The 27,151-nt window shown below is 41.6% G+C and overlaps 4 protein-coding genes across 5 annotated transcripts; 1 reads left to right on the top strand and 3 right to left on the bottom strand.

Annotated features, from left to right (window-relative positions):
- Positions 1–109: 109 nt before the first annotated feature.
- golt1bb (golgi transport 1Bb) lies at positions 110–3,284 on the top strand. Its single transcript, XM_083665842.1, has 5 exons — positions 110–242; positions 638–729; positions 1,020–1,198; positions 1,298–1,379; positions 2,560–3,284. Exons 1-5 carry the CDS (start codon positions 218–220, stop codon positions 2,596–2,598), a joined length of 417 nt encoding a protein of 138 aa, XP_083521968.1. The 5' UTR covers positions 110–217; the 3' UTR covers positions 2,599–3,284.
- A 687-nt stretch (positions 3,285–3,971) lies between these two features.
- ldhbb (lactate dehydrogenase Bb) lies at positions 3,972–5,777 on the bottom strand. Of its 2 annotated transcripts, XM_083666160.1 has the most exons (6): positions 5,660–5,777; positions 5,370–5,543; positions 4,953–5,126; positions 4,611–4,728; positions 4,325–4,448; positions 3,972–4,197 (listed from the first exon to the last, which is right to left on the bottom strand). In XM_083666160.1, the coding sequence occupies exons 1-6, from the start codon at positions 5,742–5,744 to the stop codon at positions 4,030–4,032; spliced, it is 843 nt and encodes a 280-aa protein (XP_083522286.1). In that variant the 5' UTR covers positions 5,745–5,777; the 3' UTR covers positions 3,972–4,029. The 2 variants fall into 2 exon arrangements, with proteins under 2 accessions (XP_083522286.1, XP_083522287.1); XM_083666161.1 differs by lacking the exon at positions 5,370–5,543 and having other exon boundaries at positions 5,660–5,735.
- A 4,494-nt stretch (positions 5,778–10,271) lies between these two features.
- Positions 10,272–15,046, bottom strand: slc25a3b (solute carrier family 25 member 3b). The gene is made up of 8 exons (XM_083666630.1): positions 14,939–15,046; positions 14,428–14,592; positions 12,458–12,585; positions 12,119–12,298; positions 11,824–12,005; positions 11,295–11,467; positions 11,062–11,172; positions 10,272–10,677 (listed from the first exon to the last, which is right to left on the bottom strand). Exons 2-8 carry the CDS (start codon positions 14,573–14,575, stop codon positions 10,517–10,519), a joined length of 1,083 nt encoding a protein of 360 aa, XP_083522756.1. The 5' UTR covers positions 14,576–14,592; positions 14,939–15,046; the 3' UTR covers positions 10,272–10,516.
- Positions 15,047–15,401: 355 nt separating this feature from the next.
- tmpob (thymopoietin b) lies at positions 15,402–19,755 on the bottom strand. The gene is made up of 6 exons (XM_083665768.1): positions 19,180–19,755; positions 18,863–18,980; positions 18,576–18,746; positions 17,617–17,726; positions 17,418–17,518; positions 15,402–17,053 (listed from the first exon to the last, which is right to left on the bottom strand). The coding sequence occupies exons 1-6, from the start codon at positions 19,408–19,410 to the stop codon at positions 16,702–16,704; spliced, it is 1,083 nt and encodes a 360-aa protein (XP_083521894.1). The 5' UTR covers positions 19,411–19,755; the 3' UTR covers positions 15,402–16,701.
- Positions 19,756–27,151: the final 7,396 nt, after the last annotated feature.

A 27,151-nucleotide genomic window follows, 5' to 3' on the forward strand; every position in this document is an offset into this window, starting at 1 on the left:
CAAAACATCCTCTCTGGCAGAAATGATTCACCTAAACATGTCCTTTGCGTGCGTGCATGCGTAGTTCCGGAAGACGTGGCGGCAGCTTTTCCCCTGTGTTGCTAGTTTGCCATCAACAAGCAAGCACTCCAGTTCATTGACACTGATTGCTAGTTACCGTTATTTTGTTGTGTGCTTTGAATGATATTGATTAGCCAATTTCTGCACTACAGCCAAAATGATCTCTCTAACGGATTCACAGAGTAAGACTATTTTTTATTTATAAATGCAATGTTTTTCCATGGCATTCCTCTTTTGAGCTCCAAGCCAGCTAGCTTAGCAAACGTTACTGAATGAATGAGACTCGTAGTAGGCCTGCAGCGCCCTAATTTGTGAGCAGTGTTCAGGACTTGGGAGTCAAAATCATGCCAAGGGGGCAGAACATCTCTCTAGTCTAGTGCAGGCATTGTATACTCCGTTGATAATCATGAATGAATGATTCAGAAAGTTTGTGTAACCAATATGGCCAATATGTGTAGCTACAGGGTATCTATGTACAGTAGGTAGTTAGCAAGCCATAGTTACTTAGCATAGACATATCAGCAAGAGTATGTCTGTGGCTGTGATCAGTGCATTTCCTTTTCTTTTGACTCTACAGAAATTGGGATGGGATTGACCGGCTTTGGCGTGTTTTTCCTCTTCTTTGGAATGATCCTGTTCTTTGACAAAGCTCTTCTTGCCATTGGAAATGTGAGATATATCTTATTATATATTTCCATGATAAAGGACCAGTTTTCAAAACAGAAACAAATGATTTAAGCAGCTATAGCTACCTACAATTGTAGTGGGCTTTGATTATCTGTTGTATTGTATTGCACCACCTCCTACTAGTGTGTCTGATCAGACCACTATGTCAGGACTTGTTCATCTGGTATTGTTGTGTCCTATAAGCACATACTTAAATTAAGTTGACAGGTCACTTAGGTGTTTTGCCGTTTCACCCAACTCTTCAAATGTTTTTCCCCTTTGTTTGTGTGTAGATACTGTTTGTTGCAGGCCTATCCTTTGTCATTGGCTTGGAGCGCACCTTCAAATTCTTCTTCCAGAGACATAAAGTGAAAGCCACTAGCTTCTTCCTGGGTGGCGTGTTAGTGGTTCTGATTGGCTGGCCCATTATTGGAGTGGTCCTGGAGATCTATGGCTTCTTCCTCTTATTCAGGTCAGTGGAGGGGAGAGCCAACAATACTTTGATGTGGGACCAAAGAATGACGTCAGTCTTCAGTCTCATCTCTCTTTGTTGTCCCTCTCTCCTTTTCAGGGGCTTCTTCCCAGTGGCAGTGGGCTTTATCCGGAGGGTGCCTGTCATTGGGTCTCTGTTGAACCTCCCAGGAATCAGTGGAGTAAGTATGGCCAGGCAGGAGGGGACACAGTAGGTGCCTCTAAGATAGCTTGTTCAAATCTAGTTGCAATTGCAACCTGAGGCTTCCCCTAGAGGTTGCACAAAAAAACATAGACGAAAACAGAAAAAACATGTCACCGCACTCTATCGCTGAATAAAAACCTGTTTGTTGTGTTGTTCTTTCTTGCGGAAAGTTGGTGTATTCCAAGTGCAGGCTAATGCAAATGCCCGTTTTCCCCTCAAGTCGCATATAGAGGGGAAAGTGCGCTTGCATTAGCTGCCACCCGGAATACACCACCGCCACAAACAAGAAACGGATGTCTTGAAAAAGGTTTTTATTCAACAATGGTGGTGGTGCATTTGGTGGTGTATTTTCATCTGTCTTTTTGTGCAACCTGTGGGGGAAGCCTCGGGTTGCAGTTGCAAATAGTTCAGATCCTGGTGTCATGGGGTCTGGAGTGTTCTGTTGAAATTCAGGAAAATAGATATATGGGTACATTTTTTATGGTGGACGATGTTAACTAATCAATCAAAGCAGTGTGGTACTGTAGAAACCAACAGGCCTTGTGACATTTCCATTTGTTGATAGTAGACTTACAAAACTCTGTTCTCTGCTCATCCATTACATTTCTCAGCCACTGTTTTCAGTGTTTTTCTTTACCCATGTCAACCACTTGCTTCTCTCTGAGGCAACATCACTGGTCTTCTCTCTGTCTTTTTGTTGTTGGTGTTTTGTACAGCCATCACAACTGTTTTATTCTCACTGGTGTCCACAGACTCCTTTTGTCTTGCTCCCTATGTTGCCTGTGTATCTCTCCCTTCCACAGTCACTGTTGTGTACTGTACTATACAGTACTGTACTGTATAACAGTACTCCTCTTGGGTTTCCCCAGTCTGTAGTAGTTGTTTTCCCCATTGTACACTAGCACAGCTCTTTCACTCTTGCAGAGTTTGCTATTGTATCACTCCTCAGTTTACCATTTACTGCTGCTTGTTTTCAGCTATAAGATATTCCTGAATGCATCCCTAGAAGAGGGTTCTCTTTCTTTTTCTTTCCTTCAAGTTTTAACACTGGGTGTGTTTGAGGTGCAAAAAGTGCCTTTTATTTTGTTTTAGGACATGTAGAGATTGTAGTTTACTGATAATCATGTTTTTCTTTCTTTCCCTCTACCTTTTTACAGTTGGTGGACAAAGTCGGTGAGAGCAACAATATGGTATAACAATGACGACTGACTAATTTTAGTTTTGAGAAGAAATCGCTTTACTCTATTTATAATAGCTTCTATCTGAGACTTTATCCCCCCAATGTTAAGGTCAAGCTGTGAATCAAAACCTCTTTCTTTTCAAAAGAAAACTGTTTTTCTTTGCCGTATGACTGACAACATTAAGTTTCCTTTGACGAGGAAATGGCCTCATATATCTGGTTGCCATTGGACATTGTTACAAAGGGACTTTATTTCAAGGCCCAAATTGGGCCCTTTTTTTGCATCATTGCCACTCCTGACCGACTGATGGCGATCAACATGGACCAACCACTGGATTGGACATCTCGATGGAGTCTGTTACAGCAGCCTTTTCTCTAGATTGTTGCGCCTGTGCAGTTACTGAGAGAGTTTTTTGGTTTCCTTGATGAAGTGTTTCTGGAATTTTGTACAGCTGTTTAGAGCACAGCTTATACCTGCCAATGGTAAAACCATATAAGTAGAATGTAATTCTATTTATATGAGAAACTAATCTGTTGTAGACAAACAGCCCTGTGCGCACAATGGGTCACAAACACATTTGCAATGAGAAACTGCTTTATCAGTCACTTTCTATTTAAATATATTAAGAGGATTGTCAAAGAGATGTTTTACTCTATGTAACTTTTGTAAATACATACTTTAAATAAAGTGTGTTTTTTAAATTTGTTGTCAGACAAGTTAGTTTTCTACTCATTCACTGTACAGAGAAGGTTGAAAGATAACCACCACCTGTCTCCAAAACAGAAAGTATTCTAATGCATGATGTCATTCCACGCAACCTATTGGAACAACACATAGGCCTATTGTATTTATTATATAGAAAAGAACATTGCCCATTGTTTGATCAGCCCCCCTGGCCCACGCAGTAACAGAACATACTTAGAGGATGCACCCAAACAGTCGACTTACATTGTGACCACTAAGAGGTTGCCTTGTCACAGTGATATTAAATGACAGCCACCATCTATGTCTGGGTCAAATTGAGGTCACAAGTCATTCTCTGTTTTCTTTTTTAATGAAAATACATATCAAGTGTTGCATAATAAACATTGATAATTAATTTGAAAACTAACTAAGAAATAAGATAGCACATTCATATTTTAAGCACCAAAAACCTTACTTTATTACACATCAAACAACATGATTCACAGATTTTTATTTTACCTCACTTAAAAAATTACTCTGAAGCATGACTTTCAAGGTGATCTCACACCTTAAGCTGCCCCTTCTCTGATAAGCAGCCATGTGTAAACCCTGACACCTAATACTCATGGGACCAAACCTCCAGATGCCTGGGAATCTAAGGAGGACAGGGGTACAAGTGTGTAAGTTTGGAGCAGGGTGCATTTTTAGACTTGAGTAATAGATGATAAGGAAAGTGTGGGTATGGTGCCCCCTGCTGCTCTGTTACAGATCCTTCAGGTTCTTTTGGATGCCCCACAGTGTGTCAGCGCTCTGCTTCAATTGGGCGACCTCCTCGTGTGTCAGGGTCATGTTGATCACGCTGGCTACACCCCCACTGTTCAGCACGCAGGGAAGGCTCAGGTACACCTCATCACTGATCCCGTACATGCCCTAACAATCAACAACATTATCTCCATTAGACCAGTTTGTGCGTGTGTGTGTGTGTGTGTGTGTGTGTGTGTGTGTGTGTGCGTGCGTGTGTGTAACTCAAGGATATCTGTGTCTTAGTTCCTCTCACCTTCACCATGGTGGAGACAGGATGGATCCGGTTCAGGTTCTTGATGAGGCTCTCTATTAGGTCAGCTACACTCAGTCCAATAGCCCAATTAGTGTAGCCCTTCAGCCTAATCACCTCATAGGCACTGACATACACAGACATACAAACACACACACACACACACACACTTGTGAGCATTGTACTGCATTTGTGTATGAAATGTGCTATATATGCAGTCTAAAGTTTGATTGATTGATAATAAGTAACAGCGATAATTTGTGTGCTTGTTAGTTACTATGCACATTACCTGTCGACCACCATCTTGTGAGTCTCCTTCCAGTTCTCTGTGTCGTTGTCAGTGCCGATGTCAGGGTTTAGCGTCTGCAGGTTCACTCCTGCTACGTTAGCTCCACTCCACACAGGGACTGGTAAACACAATTAATCACCTTTTATTTACTTCTTCCCGGCCCACACATCCCAGATTAACAGCTCACTCAGTCTGCCACCTTTATCACATTGACCCTCAGAGATAGGGTAAATGCCATGTATACACAAGTGAAGGAAGAAATTGTGCAAGAAATTGGAATAGATTTGACTCACTCTCACACACACTCTCTCACACTCACACACAGTACTTCTATAAACTCACCACTGGAGTCTCCATGCTCTCCCAGGATCCAGCCGTTGAAGCTGCTGGAGTGGATGCCCAGTTTTTCTGCCATCAGGTAACGGAAGCGGGCAGAGTCCAGGTTGGTACCGCTGCCAATAACGCGGTGCTTGGGCAGGCCGCTCAACTTCCAGGTCACATAGGTCAGCACGTCAACTACGGCCAAGGAAATACTTATGTGGTTACACTTCTTAAAGAGAGCTATTGAGCTAACATGCGTACAGTATGTTTTCAAGCATCTGGATGAACTTTGATATACTATTGTATTGTGGACTGCTGTTGTAATGCTTTACTGAACCCAAATAAACTATTTAGTATTTAAGTGTGTGTGTGTGCGTGTATAGCTAAATTTGTGGGAGCGTTAATATGAATTAGCTTTGTGTAGGTATGTGAGTGTACCTGGGTTGGACACCACGATGAGGGTGCAGTTGGGGCTGTATCTAATGATCTGGGGGATGATGTGTTTGAAGATGTTGACATTCCTCTGCACCAGGTTCAGCCTGCTCTCTCCCTCCTGCTGACGGACACCTGCCGTCACCACCACAATGCGTGAGTTGGCTGTCACAGAGTAGTCTGACCGTGGGAAACAGAGGATTCAGTCAGAGAGGTACTGAAAATCTGAGTCATTGACATGCATAGGGACTCCATTTTGGATCTCCTGTCTTAGTGCCTCAGGGTTACATACTCACCCTTATCTGCAACTATCTTGGGTGTTTTGAGAAAGAGGCTCCCGTGCTGCAGGTCCATCATCTCTCCTTTCAGCTTGTCCTCCATCACATCTACCAAGGCCAGCTCATCAGCCAGCTCCTGCAGAGAAAAGGGGAGAGAAGAGGGGGAGATCAAATGAAGGCAGTTTCTAACAACTAAATGTACATAGCAAACAGTACTTGCATCTAAGCAGTTTTTCCTCAATAATGTTATGCAAACGCTTATTGATTACATATCACCTGCATGTTTTTTGTAAAACAATGCTTTCAAAGTTTACATTAACAACATCTCTTGGAGATACCAAGAGAGCACTAATCCAGTGTCAGTGTAGTAAACCTAAATCCTAGGTATTACTACTGTAGGAGGGATATAACAACATAACAGTAAACAGCAGGTCATATTACCCTGAGCAGGATGCTGACAGCACAGGCCATTCCCACCTGGCCCACCCCCACCACTGTCACCTTGTTCCTAGGAGGCTCAGCGGGGCCGCTGAACAGGGGGGTGATGAGCTTCTGCAGAATTGATGCCATGTTGAATGCTGAAGAGAGAGAGAGAGAGAAAGAGAGAGAGGGGGGGGAGGGGGGCGGAGAAATGGAGGAAGGGAGAGGTGGAGAGCAAGCGTACCTGGTCAGACATGTAAAATGTCGGTCTTGACACATGTCGACTGAGACATGATAATCAATCCACAAGCAGGACAAAACACATTGCTTGATCCAGCAAAGGTTAATGGTCCCTGACTAATGCAACATGACCATCGCTACATCTTGTGCAACGTTAAGAATACAGCACTGCAGAGGGATTACAGATTACAGCTGACATTTGATTAAAGTCAAGCGTGATTTCCCCTGCCATCAAGATCTATTACAGGACATGTCATACAAAAACACTTAATCAACAACCAATACTGTATCACTGCACAGAGCTGATTCTGGCAGGACACCCAAAAGTACCCCTCTCATAAACAACAACAGATACTTGCTTTGCTGGATGATGCTCTGAGCTGCAAGGTATAAAGACCACCATGTAATCAACATGGCAGGCTAGATGAGACCTATGGTACGTTTCAGTATGCCCTACATCCGCAACACCTCACAGAATCCCTGCAGTCAAATCCAGTCCGATCAGGAAAGAGTCCAGTGAGCTGCAGTACTACAGAGAGCATGTGACTAATTTAGGCCCAGACAGGGGTGCACTATGCGCACAGAGCTCTGCTCTTCTGCCTCCTCCTCCTTTTCTCCAGACGCTCTGTCTAATCGGATGCCAAACTTGACTGAAGACTGTTAAGGGAGTTACTGTAATCCTTTAACTCAGCTTCAATCTGCTGCACCTGTGCCTTAGACAACTAGATAATTTCTCATGTTTATGGGCAGTGCAGAAACTACAACAAAAATGTAATATACAGTATATGCAGGAATGCATGAGTATGCAACCTATTTTTGAAGTAATGCAAAGACATTAGTACTGTACTTCTACTATAAAAGTGTGATTGCAGATAAACATGTTTGTGTATTCATAAATTTGGGCAATGATTCATGGAGGGAGGGTCCGTTTTTTGACCTGTCCTATTGCTAACTTTAATCGAATTAATTAATTAAACTTTAACTAATCCTTTTCCTGTTTTACCATTGTAATTGATATGTTTCATACTTACCTTTATTATAACTGCTGTACCATATGTGTATGTTTTTATTTGATGTAAAGTGTGACCATGGTGAAATGCACTTTAAACTGTAATAAACTTTTGTAACGCGCCACATCCTTGATAGATGGTTATGTCAAGGTCGCAACAAGCGAAGCAATGTTCGATTTATTGTAAATGAATGCGGAATTAGACAGGGAAAGCACGCCGCAGTTTGTGGATGAATACATGAGCGATTAATGCGCGTTCGGTCCTTTATCCATTGACCAAGATCATCAATAATAGACATAGAGCGTTTGATGAATTGATTTAATTTCAACTGAACACCAACAAATATGATTCTGCACATAGAAGTGGCATTATGCCTACACAAAATCTGACACATCGGCTAGTGAATAACGACCACCGCCTATGCATAGGCATACCGTTATTCTCTTAACAGCGCCATAATCATTTGTGACAAGCAGCGCGCGCTAATGTGGTTGATTCACACGAGGTTAAGACATTCTACTTCAACAGACAACCCTCGTAAGGATGAGTCAGACATGCCATTATCACTCAGGCTGGTAAAAGGACAATATGGCCGAGGGTATCAGAGACACATAGAAAAGATGGCAGTGTAAAAAGTGCCAAAAGTGACTTTGCACTAGAGAGGAAGGTGCGCGCAGAGGAAAAATAAATCATACAGATGCATTAATTAATTAATTTAGTTTGCAAAGCACATTGTTTCGACATTTTATTAGCATAAGCTGCAAAATTATAAAATGCGAAACGTTTATTGCATACACATTTTCAACATCTAAATTAGGTTATAATTTTTTTTTCTTTTATCTCGTCCACATTTGATCATCGACAACAATAAGTTATGAACTACAGGGGAAAATAATAAAAGGGCGACTGATCTCCCACAATTGCATGATAAGTAGGCCACACAATTGACCTGAATCAAAATATCTTCAGTAGGCTACATACATTTATTTGTTCCTGATTAAGACTGCGCTTGTCTTGTTTGATGGCGCTGAGGAGAGATACCTGGGCGATCCTGTAGCTCCTGTCAGTGAGTGTGACAGCTTCGGAGCCTGAATGCCATGCGGAATTTACATTGATGTCAGTGGATAACAATATCAAGCAGACTCACATTTCATCCTTCTTGAGTGGCATCATACTCTTAGAAACGAGTTGTGTGTTTTTTTTTAAAAAACAGTAGTATTACCATTCACACAATATATTCTATTATAGGAAAATTACACACGGTAAATAACATCATGATCAATAATCCATTGACACAAAACGGTCAACTATGAAATAGCCTGATTACAACTAAGTTCACTCACCGAACACTTTATTAGGAACACTATACTAATACTCGGTAGGGCCTCCCTTTGCTCTCAAAACAGCCTCAGTTCTTCGTGGCATTGATTCCACAAGATGCTGGAAACATTCTTTTGAGATTCTGGTCCATGATGACATGATTGCATCACGCAATTCCTGCAGATTTTTCAGGTGCACTTTCAAGCTGTGAATCTCCTGTTCTACCACATCCCAAAGGTGTTCTATTGGATTCAGATCCGGTGACTGGGAAGGCCACTGAAGAACACTGAACTCATTGTCATGTTCATGAAACCAGTTTGAGACGACTTTTGCTTTGTGACATGGTGCAGGCCATGAAGGGATGCACATGGTAAGCAACAATACTCAAATAGGCTGTGGCATTCAAGCGATGATTGATTGGTATTAACGGGCCCAAGTGTGGCAAGAAAACATCCCCCACACCATTAAACCACCTCCGTCATGAGAAGGTGTACAGGTGTTCCTAACAAAGTGCTCAGTGAGTGTACACAGCGGCTGGATACATTGTTACACTATCCATGCAAATTCAAGGGCAAGTGCGCACCAATCACAAGGCAGGGTCACCAGAGCGCTTACAATGGGGCAGAATTAAGCGACCCATAAACCGGTCAGTGACAGAGTGGATATAGGACTTTGGATGTAGGCCACTCTGGAACAGAGAGCACACATTTGGGAATATCCTACTGCACAATGTTACTGATGTTTATCCCAGGAAAGCTTTAAAATAAATAAGATGCCCCAATGTGTCCTTTGGCAACAACACACAGCATGAACATGACCTCTTCCAAAATGAGTAGAAATACACACCCCTTAAATTTCAGGAGTCTTAATCTACTTTTGCTGTGATCTTCTCACCATTGTCCATTCCTTTATTCCAAATAAACACATACATGCAGTGAGTCTTACCTTGTTGTTGAGTCTCCTGTGCCTTGTCTCCTTGTCCTGTCACTGCCTGCTGTGTAATCATCTCTCTTAAGCCTTTCCATCCCCCACAGGGATGTTATTCCTCACTGTAATTGTAACCTCAATCAGCTGCTACAGTACAGTAACACCTCACCTTAGGGTTAGCACAAAAAAAAAGAATGGAAATAAGTGTGAAGTTTTGGATACCAGAGGGACTGGGCCTCTCCTATAAGGAACAAAAAGGCAAAGGAGTCTATCTCTGATTCAGCACTTATCAGCAGACTGTAAAAGAGAAGTATCAGTCTCTATGGAAACTAAGCTAAGGCTCCGCATGTGAAACCCAAGCAAAAGCAGCATGTTGAATTGCCTGAAACTATGGGGCATTAAACCGACAAGTTGTTGAGACAGGCCCTTGCAGGCTTCCAATGTCTTCACACCTAGAATATACTGGACCTACCTACCCTCTGAGCCAATCAGATGGCTGGACATAGTTGCAGAAACATTGGAGCAAGAGCATTACTTAAATGATACCTCTGATCATTTCAGAGAAGAGCTTCATGAGTATTATTTCACAGAAACATTAACTCAACCTGTCCCTCTATACCAAAACTCTTTGTTTACAGTTGTGCATTTTGACATTGTATTATCAACCATGACATGTTTTATATCAGCCATATTCCTTAAAAAAATAATACCAGTTATGTTTCCAATATTTGTGTTTATTAGAACATTGACCTACTAATGTTGGAAGTTAAAATTTGATTGCATTCATTTCCTCTTCCTTCTATACCCCCACAGGGGGGAACCCTTCTCCCTTTTTTCTCAGTATGCCTGACCAGTAGCCCAGGGCAGGTGGGTGTCAGGACAGCTTTAAATCAGACAGGCAGAGAGCCCTGTGCTGTGTGGATGCCTAGGGTGTTGATATGGTGATAAGGCCACTAGCTCATTCGGTGAGCCCCAGTTTCTTCTTAAGTGACTCAGGCATTTCTGGTGGAGGGGGACGGGGCAGACGGAAGTACACCTTCACAGAGTCGTAGATGAACCACTGCAGGGCCGTCAGGGTACCGATCATGATGATTCGGGCCACCAGACCCTTCCACACACCTGATTGGATGAGAGAACGATACAGTTCATACTCAGGTTAAATTAACACATCCCGTTAAATCATAAAAAAAACTTGCAAATCTAGAGATGGGCTGAATAAGCATGTCCACTCCCCAGCTTGCCTGCACTGGTGATTTCCAGTAAAGGGCCAGTGCAGTGTGTGGGCTGAGGAGGAGGTAGACTGTTCTCACACGCCAATGACTCAAGCACCTCCAACTGTACAGCCAGAAAGCTGCTGGGGGCATCTGGACTGGAACTGCTGCACTCCAAGAGAGAGAGCAGCAGCAGCAGCAGCACATGAGTGCCCCCCAGAGGTGGATCTAAGGAGCATGTTAACCTGACTGTCTGTATTAGCGAAGGAGGGTTCTGAGTAGAATCCATTACCTTTGGGTCCGAGCTTCTTGAGCACCCCCATGGCGGTGCTGCCGCTCTCCTTGTTGAGCACGGACACCACAGAGTCAGCGGGGTGAGACACGATTGCACAGAACACACCAGCTGCAGGGCATTGTGGAAGAGGGGTAAACAACAGAGATGAGTCTCACACCTCATTGGCAGAAAAAGACAACCATATCTTCAGCCTTCAGTTGAATGCCCTGCTCTTTAGCAACATGACTCACCAATGTAGCCAGCCGTGAAGGTGACAATCAGCTGCTCGCCCTTGGAGCACTCGCTGCGAGGCTTGGGCACCACATATTTATAGAGCAGCTCTACGGTTCTCTCAAAGCAGGCAAACTTCATCATGGTGTAGGGGATCTGTCTCATCCAGAGAGGACTCACACCCTTGTAGAAGCTAAAGATAGAAGAGGTACAGTGCAAGTGATTTGCTGAGTATAATTGTCTGTGTCTGCAACAATCTGTAGTGATAGGATAGCTAAAGTTGTCCGTTCCCCAGCTTGTCTGCACTGGTAATTTCCAGTAAAGGGCCTGTGCAGTGTGAGGGCTAACTTTCAGTCAGAAAGCTGCTGGGGGCATCTGGACTGTAACTGTGCACTCCAAGAGAGAGAGCAACAGCTGCAGCACAGGAGTGCCCCCCCAGAAGTGGATCTAAGGAGCGGTTTTGAAACCTTCTCAGATGGTGAAAGTGTGGAGTATTCTGGGATATGAGGCTAAGAAAATAAGGACAAAGTCAGACATGGGGATACTCACGCCCAGAGTCCCTCCTCGGCATACATCTTGGGCGCACACTCTCTCAGGGTGTTGGCATAGCCGGGCTTGGTCTGGATGCGCACTTTACACGCCTCCATAGGGGACAGGGCTATGTCAGCAAAGAACTCGGCACTGGCTGAGGCTGCCAGGTATAGAGATGTTCTCCACAGGTAGGTGTTTTCCTATTGTTTAGAGTCAGGGTGGTAGGAAGGTGGAGGAGAACAGTTCATTATTATTATGTCGAAGTAGGAGAAGAGGACGAACTGATGTTGTCTCACTGTTGAGCAGTACTTACCTCCCCAAGCATATCGCTGTAAAAAGACTTGAACACCTCATAGAAGCCAAACTTGCAGAGCCCCTGCATGGAATAGCCGATGAAGGTGGGAGCCCAGCCCTTTGCAAGACCCCGGACACCATCCTCCTTCATTGTGATTGAAAAGCCTTTGAAGATGCTCTTGTACTTGTCTGGGTCCACCTAGAGGACATGGTGACAGAACAGTTTAAAAACTGCTAAAGCTTTGGAGGAAAATAGTGCTGGGAGATATGCATCATAATTTTAAAACAAGGGCCAGTAACACTTACAAAAACATAGCTCTGGCCCAGCACATTCCACAAAGTGAGCTTATATACAGACCTGTAGACGGCACTTGACCAGGTCAAGGGGCACGACCGCTGTGTGTGTGATTCCGCAGCTGAGGATGCCGCCAAAGCCGCACAAGGCATAGTATTTCATTGAACCAAAATCACAGCTAACATCAGAATCTGCAGCAGAGAACACAACACACAAACACACCATGCTGTTAGATTACACCCTGCCATGCTGGTATTTCTCACACCACAACACAATGTTAGCAATCCAAGCAAGAGTTTAAATTAATTGACAGGATGCCCAGTCTAATGCCCGACACATGTCCTATATTGTGCAACATCAACATAATTTGTAAGGTGAGCCGGAGAGGCATAATTTATACAGTGAAAAAAAAAAAAAGCCTATATAATGCTTCTCAGTCCGATTCATATTTCCCAATATGGAGACAGCCTGGGGTGAAAACTTGTTCTGCTGGAAACATCAGACTGGCGGCTGTCCTAGCAGAGAATTATATTGAATTTGTAGGGTAAAGGTCACACTGTTGAGAAAATGTGGGTAGTCAAATTGCTGATCAGGCCCGTGTTTTATTGTTCTATTTTGTAAATTTGTTTTTGCCATTTTGTTAATATTTTGCTTCAATATTGTTTCTTATTTCCCATGCACCAACCTCAACAAGTCAATTTCCTGTATGTGCAAATATACTTGGCCAAATAAAAGAATTCTAATTCTGAGAACGGGCAAATAGTGTTTTGCATCATAGAAACTGTCAATATATTTGTTTATGAAAATCTCAAGACTGCTCTCAGCCATCACAGCTCAAACAACTGATTAGGGCTAAGTGTTTTGTCACCATGTTAGTGGTAACACTTCATCCGGTTTCTGAAAGCACATGCCATGCAACCCCTGGCCACAGACCTGCAACCTGCACTTGACCAGGTCAAGGGGTACCAGTGTAGTATGTGTGGTGCCACAGCTCAGAATCCCACTGAAGCCACACAGGATGAAATACTTCTGGGAGTCAAAGTCACTCAATCAACTGTCTCTGAGGAAAAGACAATAGAGGGTCTTTCAAAGATGCCTCTCACATTTTATCAACCAATATCTCAGCTGAATTAAGTCTGTGGAGCATTAACAAAGGATTTATTGAAAGGGCCTCAAGCTGCAATACATGAACACTTCAGGAATACCATATACACCTAGCTAAATGGTAACTTGTACCTGTCTGATCATTCTTTTGCGAGCACTCCCTATCAAAGATTCCAGTGTGACTACGACACCATAGAGGGTTCTGGTGTGGCTACAACATCACACATTCATTTTAATTACGGAATGATTCATTATTGGAAGCACAATCTGTCAATGTAGCATACAACCCCAATATAATTGGGAGGCTTCCACAACATCATATGAAGTCAAGGTTACGCAACACCTAGAACATCTCCTGTTTTCAATGGCTTGTTTTACTTAGGTGACAGAAGCCCCTTGTTGTTTCACTCTTCGCAATACAGAACCCATATGGCATGGAGATTAGAGGCTTCTCATACTTCCCAAAACAATTCAAAAGGCATATCGCACATTGGTAGTTTTATTCAACTGAGCAATTGTCAATCACATTCCTATCGGAATTTCCGAGATGACAAATTAATAGACTAATGTAAACACTTATATCCATTATGACTTATATCCATTTCTAATACTACTACAAAACTTTGTCCTTGAGTGTCCTCCATGGAGGACAGAAAAGGCCCAGGCCAGCTCAAAAGGAAGTGAAAAGGAAATGAGCTCTGGCTTACCAATGAGGAGTGAGCATTTTTAGGCTGCCAGGTAAATGAGAAAAAGTGAGAAGTAATAAGAAACAGAAAAGCCCACTTCATGACAACTCATTCCACTGCCTGGGACTATTACTGAGCTGTATGGATGGTATTCGTGATATTAAAGTGTAATTTGTTGAATGACAACATAGGTAGCCAGCAAGCTAATAATGGCTCAAGTTGAGCATGCACAAGGCGACTCACCAGCCACTGCAGCGGCGGCCAGTCGACGTTTGCTTGCTCCTCCATGAGCGGCAAGATTATGTGTTGGTTCTTCGACTTTTTGAAGACTGAATAACGGTGCGCTAAAGGGGTTCGCCCGAGCCAACTGTGTCAGCGTGGTCGGGTACATTGTTCCTTACGAGGTGGCTGTGTGGAAAACAAAGATATTCAAAAAGTGTCGTTAGTTAGTTACTAAAAGATCAGAAGAAATGGCTGAGACGAGAAATGCATTTACACAATTTGAATCAAATTGATTCACCAAGCAAAAGCTGGCAAGTTACTGCCAATTTTAGTTGGTAAAGTAGAGAATAGCATGTTGCTAGCTACTAGCTTGGCTTGTGCCGAGTAAAACTGGATAGATAGCTAAACTGACTAGCTTCCCATCTGTCTTCCTGAACACCCGTATTGTCATACTAAGGCGTATATCTTCCACAAAGGAATACGTATTTGCATGCAAATAAAATGTATATGAAGGGTAAAGTATTTTCTTCACTTTAGCAAAATGGCGACTCCGTCCTTTAGCTACCACCGGCGAATTGGAGAGGCCGCAGTTTCAGGAGAATGCAAAAATTGTTACAACCCCGGTTACGTCAGATGAGACGTCAGCCTACTACACAAAAAGCTAGTATCCGGTAATGCATATAAAAAGTGTAATTTGTAAGGTGCAGTGAATGGACAAACAAGTAACAACCACGGTCCTCAGAACACCTTCATGGGAATGATCTTTCAGGGTTTGCGCTGTCGGTGAAATGCAGTTTGCATGTTGATGCACCCTTTATTTGCTGTGGCTGGCTTTGATATTCGTGGGCTCTCATCATACAAAACCTGGGCCCAAGTTTGATGGGCCAGTAATAGTTAATTATGTCTGTTGCTTTATATGGCAACCTTTGTGGTCTGTATAAACAAAGAAAACCATGGGAAGACAACTATCACCAAATTTATTTCATGATATACAATCTATTATAAATACAAACAGATTTAAAATCACCCCCACAATCCCTCCCATCTCTATCTATCCTTGGGAAGCTGCCTGATCGAAAGTCAAAAACATTTTATTTTTTAAAAAGTTCACTTGTCAGAACAAGAAAACATTCTTTGTTAAGATAGCACTTTTTTACATGTTGCTTTCAGCTACAGTACTTTAGTATGCTAAAACAAGTTTACAGTTCACATTAGAAAAATAGAAATAACAAGATGTCACATTTTCTAACAGTTGCCAAATGTCAACTACATTATAAGCAAAGCCCAGGATACGGTCAACATAGGATGCCACTTAGATTAACCAACTTGAGTGCCATCTATCAAGGAATTTACTTGCTCAAACATAATTGTAATGCTCCCAAGGTAGATCAGTGGTTTATTCATGGAGCCACCGGGTGGGGCTGTGTGGGTGCAGTCCTGAGGAATCTGAAATCCTCAACACAACAAAGCCAAAAAATGTAAACTCACACAAACAACACTATACTGGGATTTGTGCCATGAGCCACTTAACTGTAATACCACAGGTTGCAGCTTATGGTCCCACAGCCATGGTTATTTTGAAGTGATAATGAGCAATATAACAAAAGAAAACATGAAAATTGCTACCGTAGCTGGTTTTCCTCATACAGTGATGAGACCTGATTAGAGACAATATTGGACAGTCTAACCCCCAGCACTGATCACATTAATGCAGAAAAGACCTGAGCACTGTAAAATTTAGTTCAAGATTTTTTTTTATCTAGCTCTATTACTACAGTGTAGATTTACAAATTCTACAGAAATACTAGAATTTAAGCTATTGGTAGCATTTGTTGTGCTTTTAAGTGGGAGGGCACTACTACTAAGTGCCAACTGTGTGCAGGCACTTCACCATCAGAAAACGCCTGGCACAAACAAAACTATATCCTTCAAAACTACAGCCATGCATGAAATCTGTCCTTTCCATTTCACATTGAGATCTACATATTAGGTAAAATACACACAAAGACACTGAAACACTTCACATCAATTATTAAATGACTTAAAACGAGTCTTTCCAGACTGCCACAAGTGCTTTTCAGAAGCTGCTGTTAGGTTAAATGCCTTCTTCTCTCCTCACAGGGGTGAGGAAGGTACAAGGAGGGGAGACATAGTCTACTATTTTCTGATTAAAAGTCTGTCCTCCAGGGGGCAACCATATATAAAAAGGTGATCAGAGTTCAATGGAGGGGGCGTTGTGAGGTGTGGCTGATGGCAGGGAGTCACAGGGGCAGGCAGGGTGAGGGGTGGAGGTCCTTACTTGCCACCACTATCTGCTGCACTTTGGCTGCCGATGCCCAAAGGGACGATCACGCTGTCCAGGAGGCCCTTAATCTGGTTAATCTGGTCTGCATCCAGGTTCTGGTATGCGTAGTAGAGGGACCAGGCCACTGCAATGAGCAGCAGCAGCTTCAACAGCACAAACAGGAAGCCTCGACGGGCTGGTGCTGAGGACTTGCCTGAAATTGGGCCACCTCGGGAAAGAGACTCTGAGTAGGAGTGGGTCTCTGTGTGCACGCTGTGCTGCAGAAGAGACTCATCCAGCCAGTAGTCGCTGGGTTTTAATGGTCGGCCCGCTGCGCCTCTGATCGGTCGCCGACAAGTGGCACTGATGAGAGATGCAAATTAGTCATTTTAAACTAGTAACTCACCACTGAATATATAGCCTATACCTGGAAAGAGCAGTGCATTTAACCTGGAGTCGACGATCGCACTGGTGCGATTTCCCCTGTGCCATATTGTACTCTTGCGAAACAAACTGTGTTTTTCTCTGCAATGCTTAGGGCTGAAGACATGCGAAAAACTGTGCAAGTAATGAAGCTGCGCTCGGCCATGTAAACATTTCAAAAGATTTGAAAGAGTTAACATTTAAGGGCCCTTGTGTTCTTGCAGGAATTCACAACTACGGTATGTGCATTCTTGTGGCGTCTACTGAGCACCAAACGCATACGATCTACATAGACCTTACTCACCTGATGCCTGTGGGTGTGTTGATCTCATTAGCCAGTATCTCTTCAACAACATTTTCACCCTTCTTAGGGGTCTGGTCACAGGTTGCTTGCTTTTCTTCCACCTATGAACATGACAGAATTACAGTGTCTTACTTGAAAACGTATTCATGAGGACAGATGATTCAGTGGCTGGGCTCAGTGGTGCAAGCATACGCCTTACCTTATTGTGTCGTCTACTACTGGTCCTAGCGGTGACGGGAGTCTTCCCTCTGCTCCTTACAGGCTTTTCCACAATAGGAACGGGCTCTAGTTCAGGTGCAGTAATCTCCTCTGACAATCAGAGAAAATGCAAATATAAGGAAGTCAGAATAACTGTAACTGTTCAATCATCTAAGAAAAAGATGGTTCATAGCTTGTTGAAAAAGATGAAACCAACAAGAGTCTGTAACAATCTGTCCCATAGACGACATGTTACAGTCACCTAAGATACAAGCTTTTAATGCTACAGTGTTTTTAATGCTACAGTGCCTTAAGTAAGTACTTTTTCCACATTGTGTTGTGTTACAACCATACTTTAAAATAGATTTAATTGAAATGTATTTGTTACTGATCTACACAAAATACTCCATAATGTCAAAGTGAAAATTAATTAAAAATTAAAAGCTGAATTATCTTGAGTCAATAGGTATTCACCCCCTTTGCTATGACACTCCTAAGATTTGCTCAAATGCAAACATTTCTTCAACAAGTTACTCAATAGGTTTAACTGAGTCCATCTGAGTGCAAGTATTAATAATAGTTAATGTGATTTTGTAATGAATATCTTTGTTTTTATAGGGTCTCCGATTTGCATAGGAATCAATTACACACTAATATATTCATTCTGAAATTACATGAACTATAATCCTTGCACTCAATTATTGAGTGACTTGTTAAATACATGTTTGCATTTGAGCTAATTTTAGGAGTGTCATAGCAAAAGGGGTGAATATTTATTGACTCAGCTTTTCATTTATAATTAATTTGTATTGTGTGTAGATCAGTGACAAAAAAAGTAAATTCAATCTATTTTAAAGTCAGGTTGTTACAATAACATGTGGAAAAGTCCAGGGGGGTGAAAACCTACTGAAGGCACTGTATGACATTATTTGTGAGTGTTGGTCTGTGGTAGGAGCTCACCGTCCTCCTTGTCACTGTACTGGTCTGAATGTGTGTTGCCATTCTGATTACTGTCAGCCTTGGGGGCTGCAGTGAGGGTTGTGGCAGTCTCGGGTGGGCTCGATGTAGTCTCAGGTGGAGGTTGATCCAGCAGTTTCTGAAGTTTCTTCTCATATAACTTCCGGGTGGAGGCTGAAGGGACAGGAAAATAGTAAGACATAGACAGGTCATTTACAGTCGAGGATTAGGCTACAGACTTCCCCCCCCCTGATTATTATTGTTTGTCTGAATGGGTTTGAGAGACTCACCAACTATGGGTCCAGCATCAACTCCATACTTCATGAGCTGATCTTTTAAACCTTCATCAGTCAAATCTGTGACTTCTACTTCTTCTGACCGAGGCTTGTCTGTCTTCCTGGTGGCTTTCTGCGGATGGATTACGGAGCCAATTTGATCAGTTAATTAGATTATCGAGCATAGATTATATCCCTTGTCTACAGCCACAAACCCGAGGAATGTATAGGATTAGCCAAAGGAATGGATGGAAAGACAACAATTATGGTTAGCGATTATGGTGAATTCATTGCAACATTGGTCATAACATTTTGGGGTAAGATTAACTTACTCTGCCCGAACGACTCTTGTTGGATACTACAGGAGCAGGTAATTCTTCATCACTGGAGAACGTGTCTCGAGGTGAACTTTTGTTATTCAATACAGTCAGGTTTTTCAAATACAACTGAACATAGACATCTTTCTTCTGTTCCCCGCTGGGAAGGGGCACATTGTTGGCCGTAAGCTCACTTTTGATTTTATCCTTAGTGAGAACTGACGGATCCTCAAGAAATTCCGCCATGCCTAGCTACGTCCTTGCACAACCGTGGCAGGCTGTAGGCGAAAATTAGCAAACTGGCTCGCTAACAACAACAACAACAACAACAACAACAACGACGGAAACGTGCAGGTGCAGCCTCGACTGGCGCCCCTTTAGCTAGCGATTTAGCAAGCTAGCTAGCTGTGAGCTATTTGCTTTGAATACTTATCTTCCAAATATGAGATAATCCAAATGAGCGGTTATCTCAGGCTGCAATTATTTCTAAAAAAATACAGCGACACTTTAATATTATATTCAACTTGAAGACATAAATAAGCATTTAAAACTATTTCAAGAATTGCATTTGATAGCAACTACCCGTCCCACTTGCCGCTGTCTGTCCGCGGTTGTATCAGACAAATCAACAACCACGTGCGCTATTGGACGCTACACCTCAAGAAACCCGGGGCTGATTGGTTTGTTGTGAAAAGGACAATCCACCCGCCACAAAGAAACACATTTACAGTTAAGTAGTATTATTAGAACAACAGGGTAAGGTCATCTGTATTTTTAGTCATAGGAAATTGGAATGGCAGATAGATATTTTGGATATAACGTTTTATGCAGTTGTTTATATGGCAATCATACAGCTTTGTTTTTTACAGGCATCTATGGAGGGATCTGTATGCTAGATTGCACAGTAATAGTATTATCATATTAAATAGTATTATCCTAAAAAAACGAAAAAACAAACAAACAATAGGCCTAGTTAGCTTTAGCCTATAACTGAGAGAATTAATTACTAGATACATTCATATTTCACAACACTGAGTGATACAACTCTGCATCCCTGAAGATGGCAGTATTGTCCACCATTTGACTCTACATGAGCGGTGTACTTTCATGAGAGCAGTGTTGAGGTAAACTTTGTGGAGGCCTGCTTCCTCTGAACAGTGCAATGATACAAATGTAAAAAAGTAAAAATGACATAACAATACAAGAACAAGAACTAAGTCAATCAATTCAAATCAAACTTTATTTATCTAGCCTATTTCATACATGGAGGTAACCCAACGCACTTCAGAGAAAATAAAAACATAAATAATGGCAGAAAAGACAATAAAATAAAATTAAAAAAAAGATAAAACATTAGAGGATATAAATATAGCGGCCATGGAAGTTCAAACAGTAAAAGCATGTGAGGACTGTAGAGATTAATGCATGGTAAACTAAAATGTTGTTATAAGAGAAATTAGCTAAATAAAAGCAAAGTTATAAAGGTATGTCTTAAGATCTCAATTTAAAATCTCCACAGTTTCAGCCCCCCCACATGTTCTCTGGCAGGCTGTTCCAGAGGCTGGCAGAATAAAAACTTGCAGTCAAACAAACAGTATTTAAATTATAAGTAGTATTAACTAGCAGTACATCAGTAGGGCATTTAGGATATAGGGAAATATACACAATAGTATATATAAATAATATGAACAGTATAGTATTTCACAAGTCCTACATATACAGTACTTGTATTTGTTTATTTATGTTGGTGTCAATCTGCTACAGTTGCTGATTATCCAGGGTCAGAGGCATGGCACCATATCATGGAGAACCATTTGCTTAATAATGGACCAATATAAGGACCAATATAACATGACCAGATCATGGAAATTATTTGTTCTGCAGCTATTGTAGCAACTTGAAGAAATACATGGTGGAAGGGATAATGCAGGCTCCAGCCTTTGGGGTAGCCTAAATCCCCTAGAGTTTGGATGCTTGGCCCTGAGCGCTACCCTTTCCCCATCCAACATGCACATTTGAAAATATCATTTTAAAAGTATAAATGGTATCAAAATGTTTTTTTTAATACAAATATCACAGCCTTTGGTGTTTGTCTGGTTGTCTGGTTGTCTAAAAACATGTTAGTTCCTCTTTAAATTAAAATCTAAACCCAGCATAATAGTGTCCTAAACATAACATGCTGGTTATCTATTAGAGCAGCACATTGAGATGGTCAACAGCATGCTTACTTGGCTATGTATTGTTAATAGCAAAGCATAATTTAAAATTAATAATCTTACTCCAAGTAATTTAATTAACACTATGTGCAAATAATTGTTGCCACGTTAGAATGAATCAAATGAGGCTTTAATAATACTGTAAACTTATACAATCATTAAGGCAAATACTTCATAGAGAAATGTTACATCCTACAGACATGGCAAATTAGAGAGAGAGAGAGAGAGAGAGAGAGAGAGAGAGAGAGAGAGAGAGAAATGGCCACATGGTCACTTTTACAGTACTTACAGGTTCAGCTGAGACCACACACCAAGACAAAGAGAACAGAGAAATAATCTGTGCTCTACTTCTGTTTTATACCCGACTTCCAACTATAGTATTTAAATTAGGAGCTTTTTGCAAGGGAACCAATCAGACCTCCATCCTAGTCATATGACACCTCAGCATCAACACATTGTAAACATCACAGAGAGATAACAGTTATTTGGCCCATCAGGGGAAGGGATCTCAAGGAAGGGGGGTAGAATTGATGTTTCCTCCTTCAATGTTGGTGAGCATGCTGTTGACCATCTTAATGTGACGGTCTAATAGATGACCATCATGTTATATTTATATAACATAGTTACACTATCATGCTGGGTTTCTTGCTGGTTTATGCTTGTGACCAGCTAAAGAAAATGTATTGTTTAGGCTATGTACTTTCAGCTGCACATAACCATACCGCTAGCATACCACTAGCACGAAAAGATGTCAGTCAGATAGCTGAGAGCGCTAGAGTGTGCCTGCAGTGTGAATTGTGTCAATGTTGTCCTGTGATTTCTCATTAATACTGTACATAAGTTACCACATTATACCATTTCACATGATTCCCATCATTCTGGATTTAACAAGTTTAACTAAAAGTCGTAGGTTGCTCCACTTTCAGTGAATAAGGTAAGTTTTAGTACAGCCAGCCATAAGCGGACATTCTCACTGTATACTTGGTACAAATTAACATTTCCCCAATTCAATGTACTTTCCATCAGTTCAGTTGAAACAAGCACATACATTTTCTTCAGGAAATTATTTTTCTGGTTCATTACTGTATATGTTTTGTCATACCTTTTTAAAAATATATTGAATATGAAATTTGTCATTAATTCGTGTTTGCATTGAATTTAACTGATTGACTAATAATAATACATTATCTAATTTCTATTGTTGTGGTCATTGATTCAGTCTTTATGTCTGATTGAGGAAATGTGTACCATCTTTACAACACATTCACTCCATTTTAAAGGGATAGTTCGCTATTTACACCTCATAATCAGATTGTTCCTAACCCTGAAAGTTGTCTATGAGCTAGGATAAACTGTAATCTATGGTTCCGAGTTGTTTAAATAGCCGCTACTAACTTCAGCCACCACTAACAAAAAAAGTGATTGGGGTAAGTAGAATTGCATGGTCCAATTTCAACTATATAATAATCAACTAGTACATTTTATTACAATGGGATCAAGTTTGACAGGCAGATATCCGCATTATCATGTCAGTGTTACAGTGCTGCACGCTTTTTTAGGTGTCTCCAGTGACGTTCCACTTTACCAGCGTATTGAAGAAGCCGATTCTGGTTATTTCTGTATTATAAAATCTCTGGCTGAACTATGATAGTTTTCATCCTTACTACCAAACTTACTGCAACCTTGGCTTCAAAACTCCTTTGCTATTATATAACTAAGAAATTCGCTGGAAACATTTGCTTGTTTTGTTGAATCATGACTGATGGTTTAAGGCTGAAAAGTGTGTCTGTCCCACTTCAACCATGATGGAGCCTACAAGTGTTAATAGGAGCTACTATTGAATAAACAGATTCTGAGTATCTCTAAAATCTCTGGCTGAAAAGCCTAGGCAGATAATCATAATGACATTTCTGAAAGGGGTGACAATGTATGCCCTAACATTCATTCATGCCCAATATACCAGAAATCTAGCTTGCTGTCCACGTCGGTAGTGTATAACTGGAGATCATTCGTCGTATCGGGCTCCTCTGGAGAAGGGGAGCCCCTAGAAATCAAAATGTAGGCTTACCTATTGTAACCCTGGTTCTATAAGTCATAGTGAACCTACCATCAAACATGGTCATCTGACCACTGGGTCAAGTGATCTACGAACAGAAAAGGGGCCCCCGAGTTACCCCAAAGGGTGGTAGGTTCAGGTAGGTCAGTGACCTTAATGTTGCCTCCTGCAGAGCCAAATATGGCCATTCCTTGAGACTGAGAGATGGCACCATGAAAGAGCTGATTCTAACCACTTTCTGGTTCTGGTCTTTGGGCATACCAGGCTTTAACTCTGTGGTCAGGGCCATATGTTGCCATGGTGACAGTGGTTTGAGGTGGCAGAGTGGCCCCCCACCTGTCCCTCAGTCCTGGCTCTCTGGGGCTTTCTGGGATGCTGCTATAGAAACCACGCAATGGATCCCCACCTCAGCCTCAAACCACACAAAATACAGTGCTTGAAGTATAGTTCAGCTTTTCCATATTGGACTTGCCAATGGGGTGTAAGCGTAAAACTGTTGAGCCCTTGAGAAACACCTCTTAAGCTTTCTTTGTATGTGATTTACACAGAAAATATGTCCTGGGCCAAGAATCATAGAAAGTGCCTCTTTAAGCATAACAGTCATGCCCTCTGAAAAATGATCAAAGCAGACCCTGTAATTATCAACGTTCACATGTTTTCAAGGTGAGTTCATTTAAAAATGAAATACAAAAGTATCTCTCTCTTGTGCATGGGTAGCTAATACAATATTTTTTGCTCAATGTTTATTGCATTAAACAGTGTATGACGCCACAATACTTGTAGATACACTCTGTAAATGCAGAGAATATCAAGTTTTGCCTTCTAATGTTACTCTGTGTTTTTATGTACAGTATATAAGACTTTTAGATTTTTCCATAAATGCCTTATTTTAAAAGTTGGCATGTTTTTGTAAAGCGCATTGCATTCATGTAGAAGTGTGTGTGAGAGAGAGAGGACAGTCATGCTCTCAAATACAATAAATGAAACAATGAATAAACAAACAAAGAGAGCTCTTATGGCACACTTATCCCACATTAAGCATTTTCCTACAAATTATGGGAGAAGTTGCAGTCTCTCTCAGTAGTTCTTGAGTAGAGATAGTTATCTTTTAAAGATACGTTTTACATACTCAGAAAGTCTCCATAACCAAGGCAATGAACGTCTCCATAATCTACTATATGTTGGGTGGGTAGAGGGCACAGAGGTCTTGAATGAAATCCCCCCGAAAAAATCCAAAGTCCTCAAGAAATGGATTTTTGATCATTTAGAAAAATGTTGAATACAGACTCCCTGGTCAAGTTTATCTTGGATTTTTTAAGCATTTCTGAATCCCAATTGAGCCAACCGCAGGAGGAGTGTAGGAAAAGTCAACCTTTTACCACCCAGAGAATGTGTCTGATCCAATTCCACTGACACAACAAAAGAAATACTTGTGAAATGTATCAAAGATGTAAAATTGCAATAGTAAATTGATGATGGTGGCACTTTTATATTTTCAACGGAGACAGATAGATTGCACAGGGAATCGTCTTTATTACTTTAGAATAGTTGCCAATTACGTTTTAGTGTGTAAAGCCTCTACGCACCTACCATAATCAACTACAATTGAATGTTTTTTGTCTGATCACATTTAAGCATGCAGTCCTATGCAGTCCTTCATTTATATATAATGGTACAGTCAGTTTATTGTGTGTAACCAGCAGTACATATCTAGTACCACACTAGATATTAATTGAAACATGTTTTCCTTTATTTCAGAACTAACAGTTACCAGTTTTGATTGAATCGGACGCCTTGTGTGATCCTGGTTGGTTTCCAACAGCAAATGTGCAAGTAATACTGGATATTCACCCAAGGTGTGTGCTACCACTATACAAAACTGGAGGAGGGTCGGGACATTTTCCCTGCACAAACCTACAACAACAGTCTTTAATCCTCTAAGGATGTTATTCATAAATGCCAAACTAATTAGGATCAGGCCCTCTGTAGTTTCCTGTGCCAGAGGGAGGGTAGGATGCGGGCGCACTGCGTTTCACAGGAGCTGAAGAGATTTGTGTGTTCTGGCCTAAGAACAGCCATCCAGTAGTGCTCACACAGTATATTCTCGTCTGTTGACAATCCAAACTGTACTTAAAGGACACACACTTAGTTGTAGACATTTTTCTCTGCAGGAAAAAAGTGAGACTCCCTTTTTGGCCCCTGTTGATGCCCATTTGGCACACCGCTCGTTGGTGCCATACCAGCTAAGTACTCCATATATTTGCATTATTATTATTACTATTATTATTATTAGAGCTTTTGCAGTTTTTTTTGGCTGTTGAAAACAGAAAACACAGCTCATGTCCGCTCATTCATGTCTTGAATGAAAAAAAGTTTGAATGAAGAAAATCCCTGTAGAGGCTGCTCTTGTGATATGCCATGTTGGGTAATTTAGAGGAAAATGTTCTGTTGACTCAACATCTCCCCAACATGTAATACAGTCATATCTAATTATTGGGGGGATCAACATAAACCTGATATATTTCTCGTTCTGAAGCTGCCTCTCGCTCCCAATGACCAGTAGATGTTAGTTCAGGAGTTTGAACCTTGTAGATCCTTTATCCTCACAGTCATTTAGGAGATCATTGACCCTATGTGCATCGCTAAGCAGAGTCTGTGCCAGCTGAGCTACTCTGCGCCAAACACAATCAGTAGCCCTGCCCAAACAGAAATCCATCCACTGTCCCCGAGCACAGACCTGGCTCACACAGACAACCTTAAGGCGTTCAACGTCCCTCATCAACTCTATACCAGAACAATTAGGGGGACTTTATTAAGCCAACAATACCACCCTGCAAAGTGAATGTCTCCTTATTTAGGTCATAGTTGATATAGTACTGTTAAAGAATCCTCAATGAACTCTCTAAGTACTAAAAGTTATTGAAAATCTATATTTTATATCATATCAAGACAAACATTGTTGAACCACTCTTCCATGGTTTAACCAAGCCACTGACCCAGTTAAACGTAAGTAACTGACTGACATGATTGAACCGAGTTGCCGGTGGCTCAGGATGAACAGAGAGGGTAACCTTACAGGTGACTGCCAGACTCTTGAATTAACAGGAAAGAAATATTTCCGTGCTTGACTTGGCCGAGACCCTCAGCAGACCTGCTTCTCCTCAGTTTTTCTGCGCGCATGGCTGAACACGGGTACCGAACTGGCATTGGAAAAGCCAAAGACTTCTCAAAAGCCTCCTGTGATGTGCCGGTGGCACTGGCATGCCCTCTGCCCATTCCCTCTCTCGCCTGGATGCCTAGTCTCTGAGCTCAGCGTCCCTCCACACAAGCAGGTTGTCGTCCTGGAGCCTCGCCGTTAACCCTACCTAATAAATCAAAAGCAGACATTCAGCAGAAACTCACCAGCACTCACAGTCACAAGGGCCAGATTGAGGGACATGCCAACACCTCAATGTTTTTAGCATTTCGTTGTAATTTTTGGCAGAGTTCAAGCTCAATTTTTCAATTAAGAGATGAAAAAAAGATGAAGAGTGGATCGACCAAAGTGGAGTAGCTGACAATAAAAGACTTGTACAGGTCCTTTGTTGGTAAAGAGGTGTTACCTTAGGGGCCTTTGTTTTTTTTCTGTTAAGAGGTGCTTTCTTTTTTTTTTTTTTTTTTTAACTTTTTGAACATTGCAATGAGGAACAGTGAGTCAATAATGTATTTAGTCAGT

The sequence above is a fragment of the Argentina silus genome (genome assembly GCF_951799395.1).
Source record: "Argentina silus genome assembly, chromosome: 3".
Taxonomy (NCBI): Eukaryota; Metazoa; Chordata; class Actinopteri; order Argentiniformes; family Argentinidae; genus Argentina; species Argentina silus.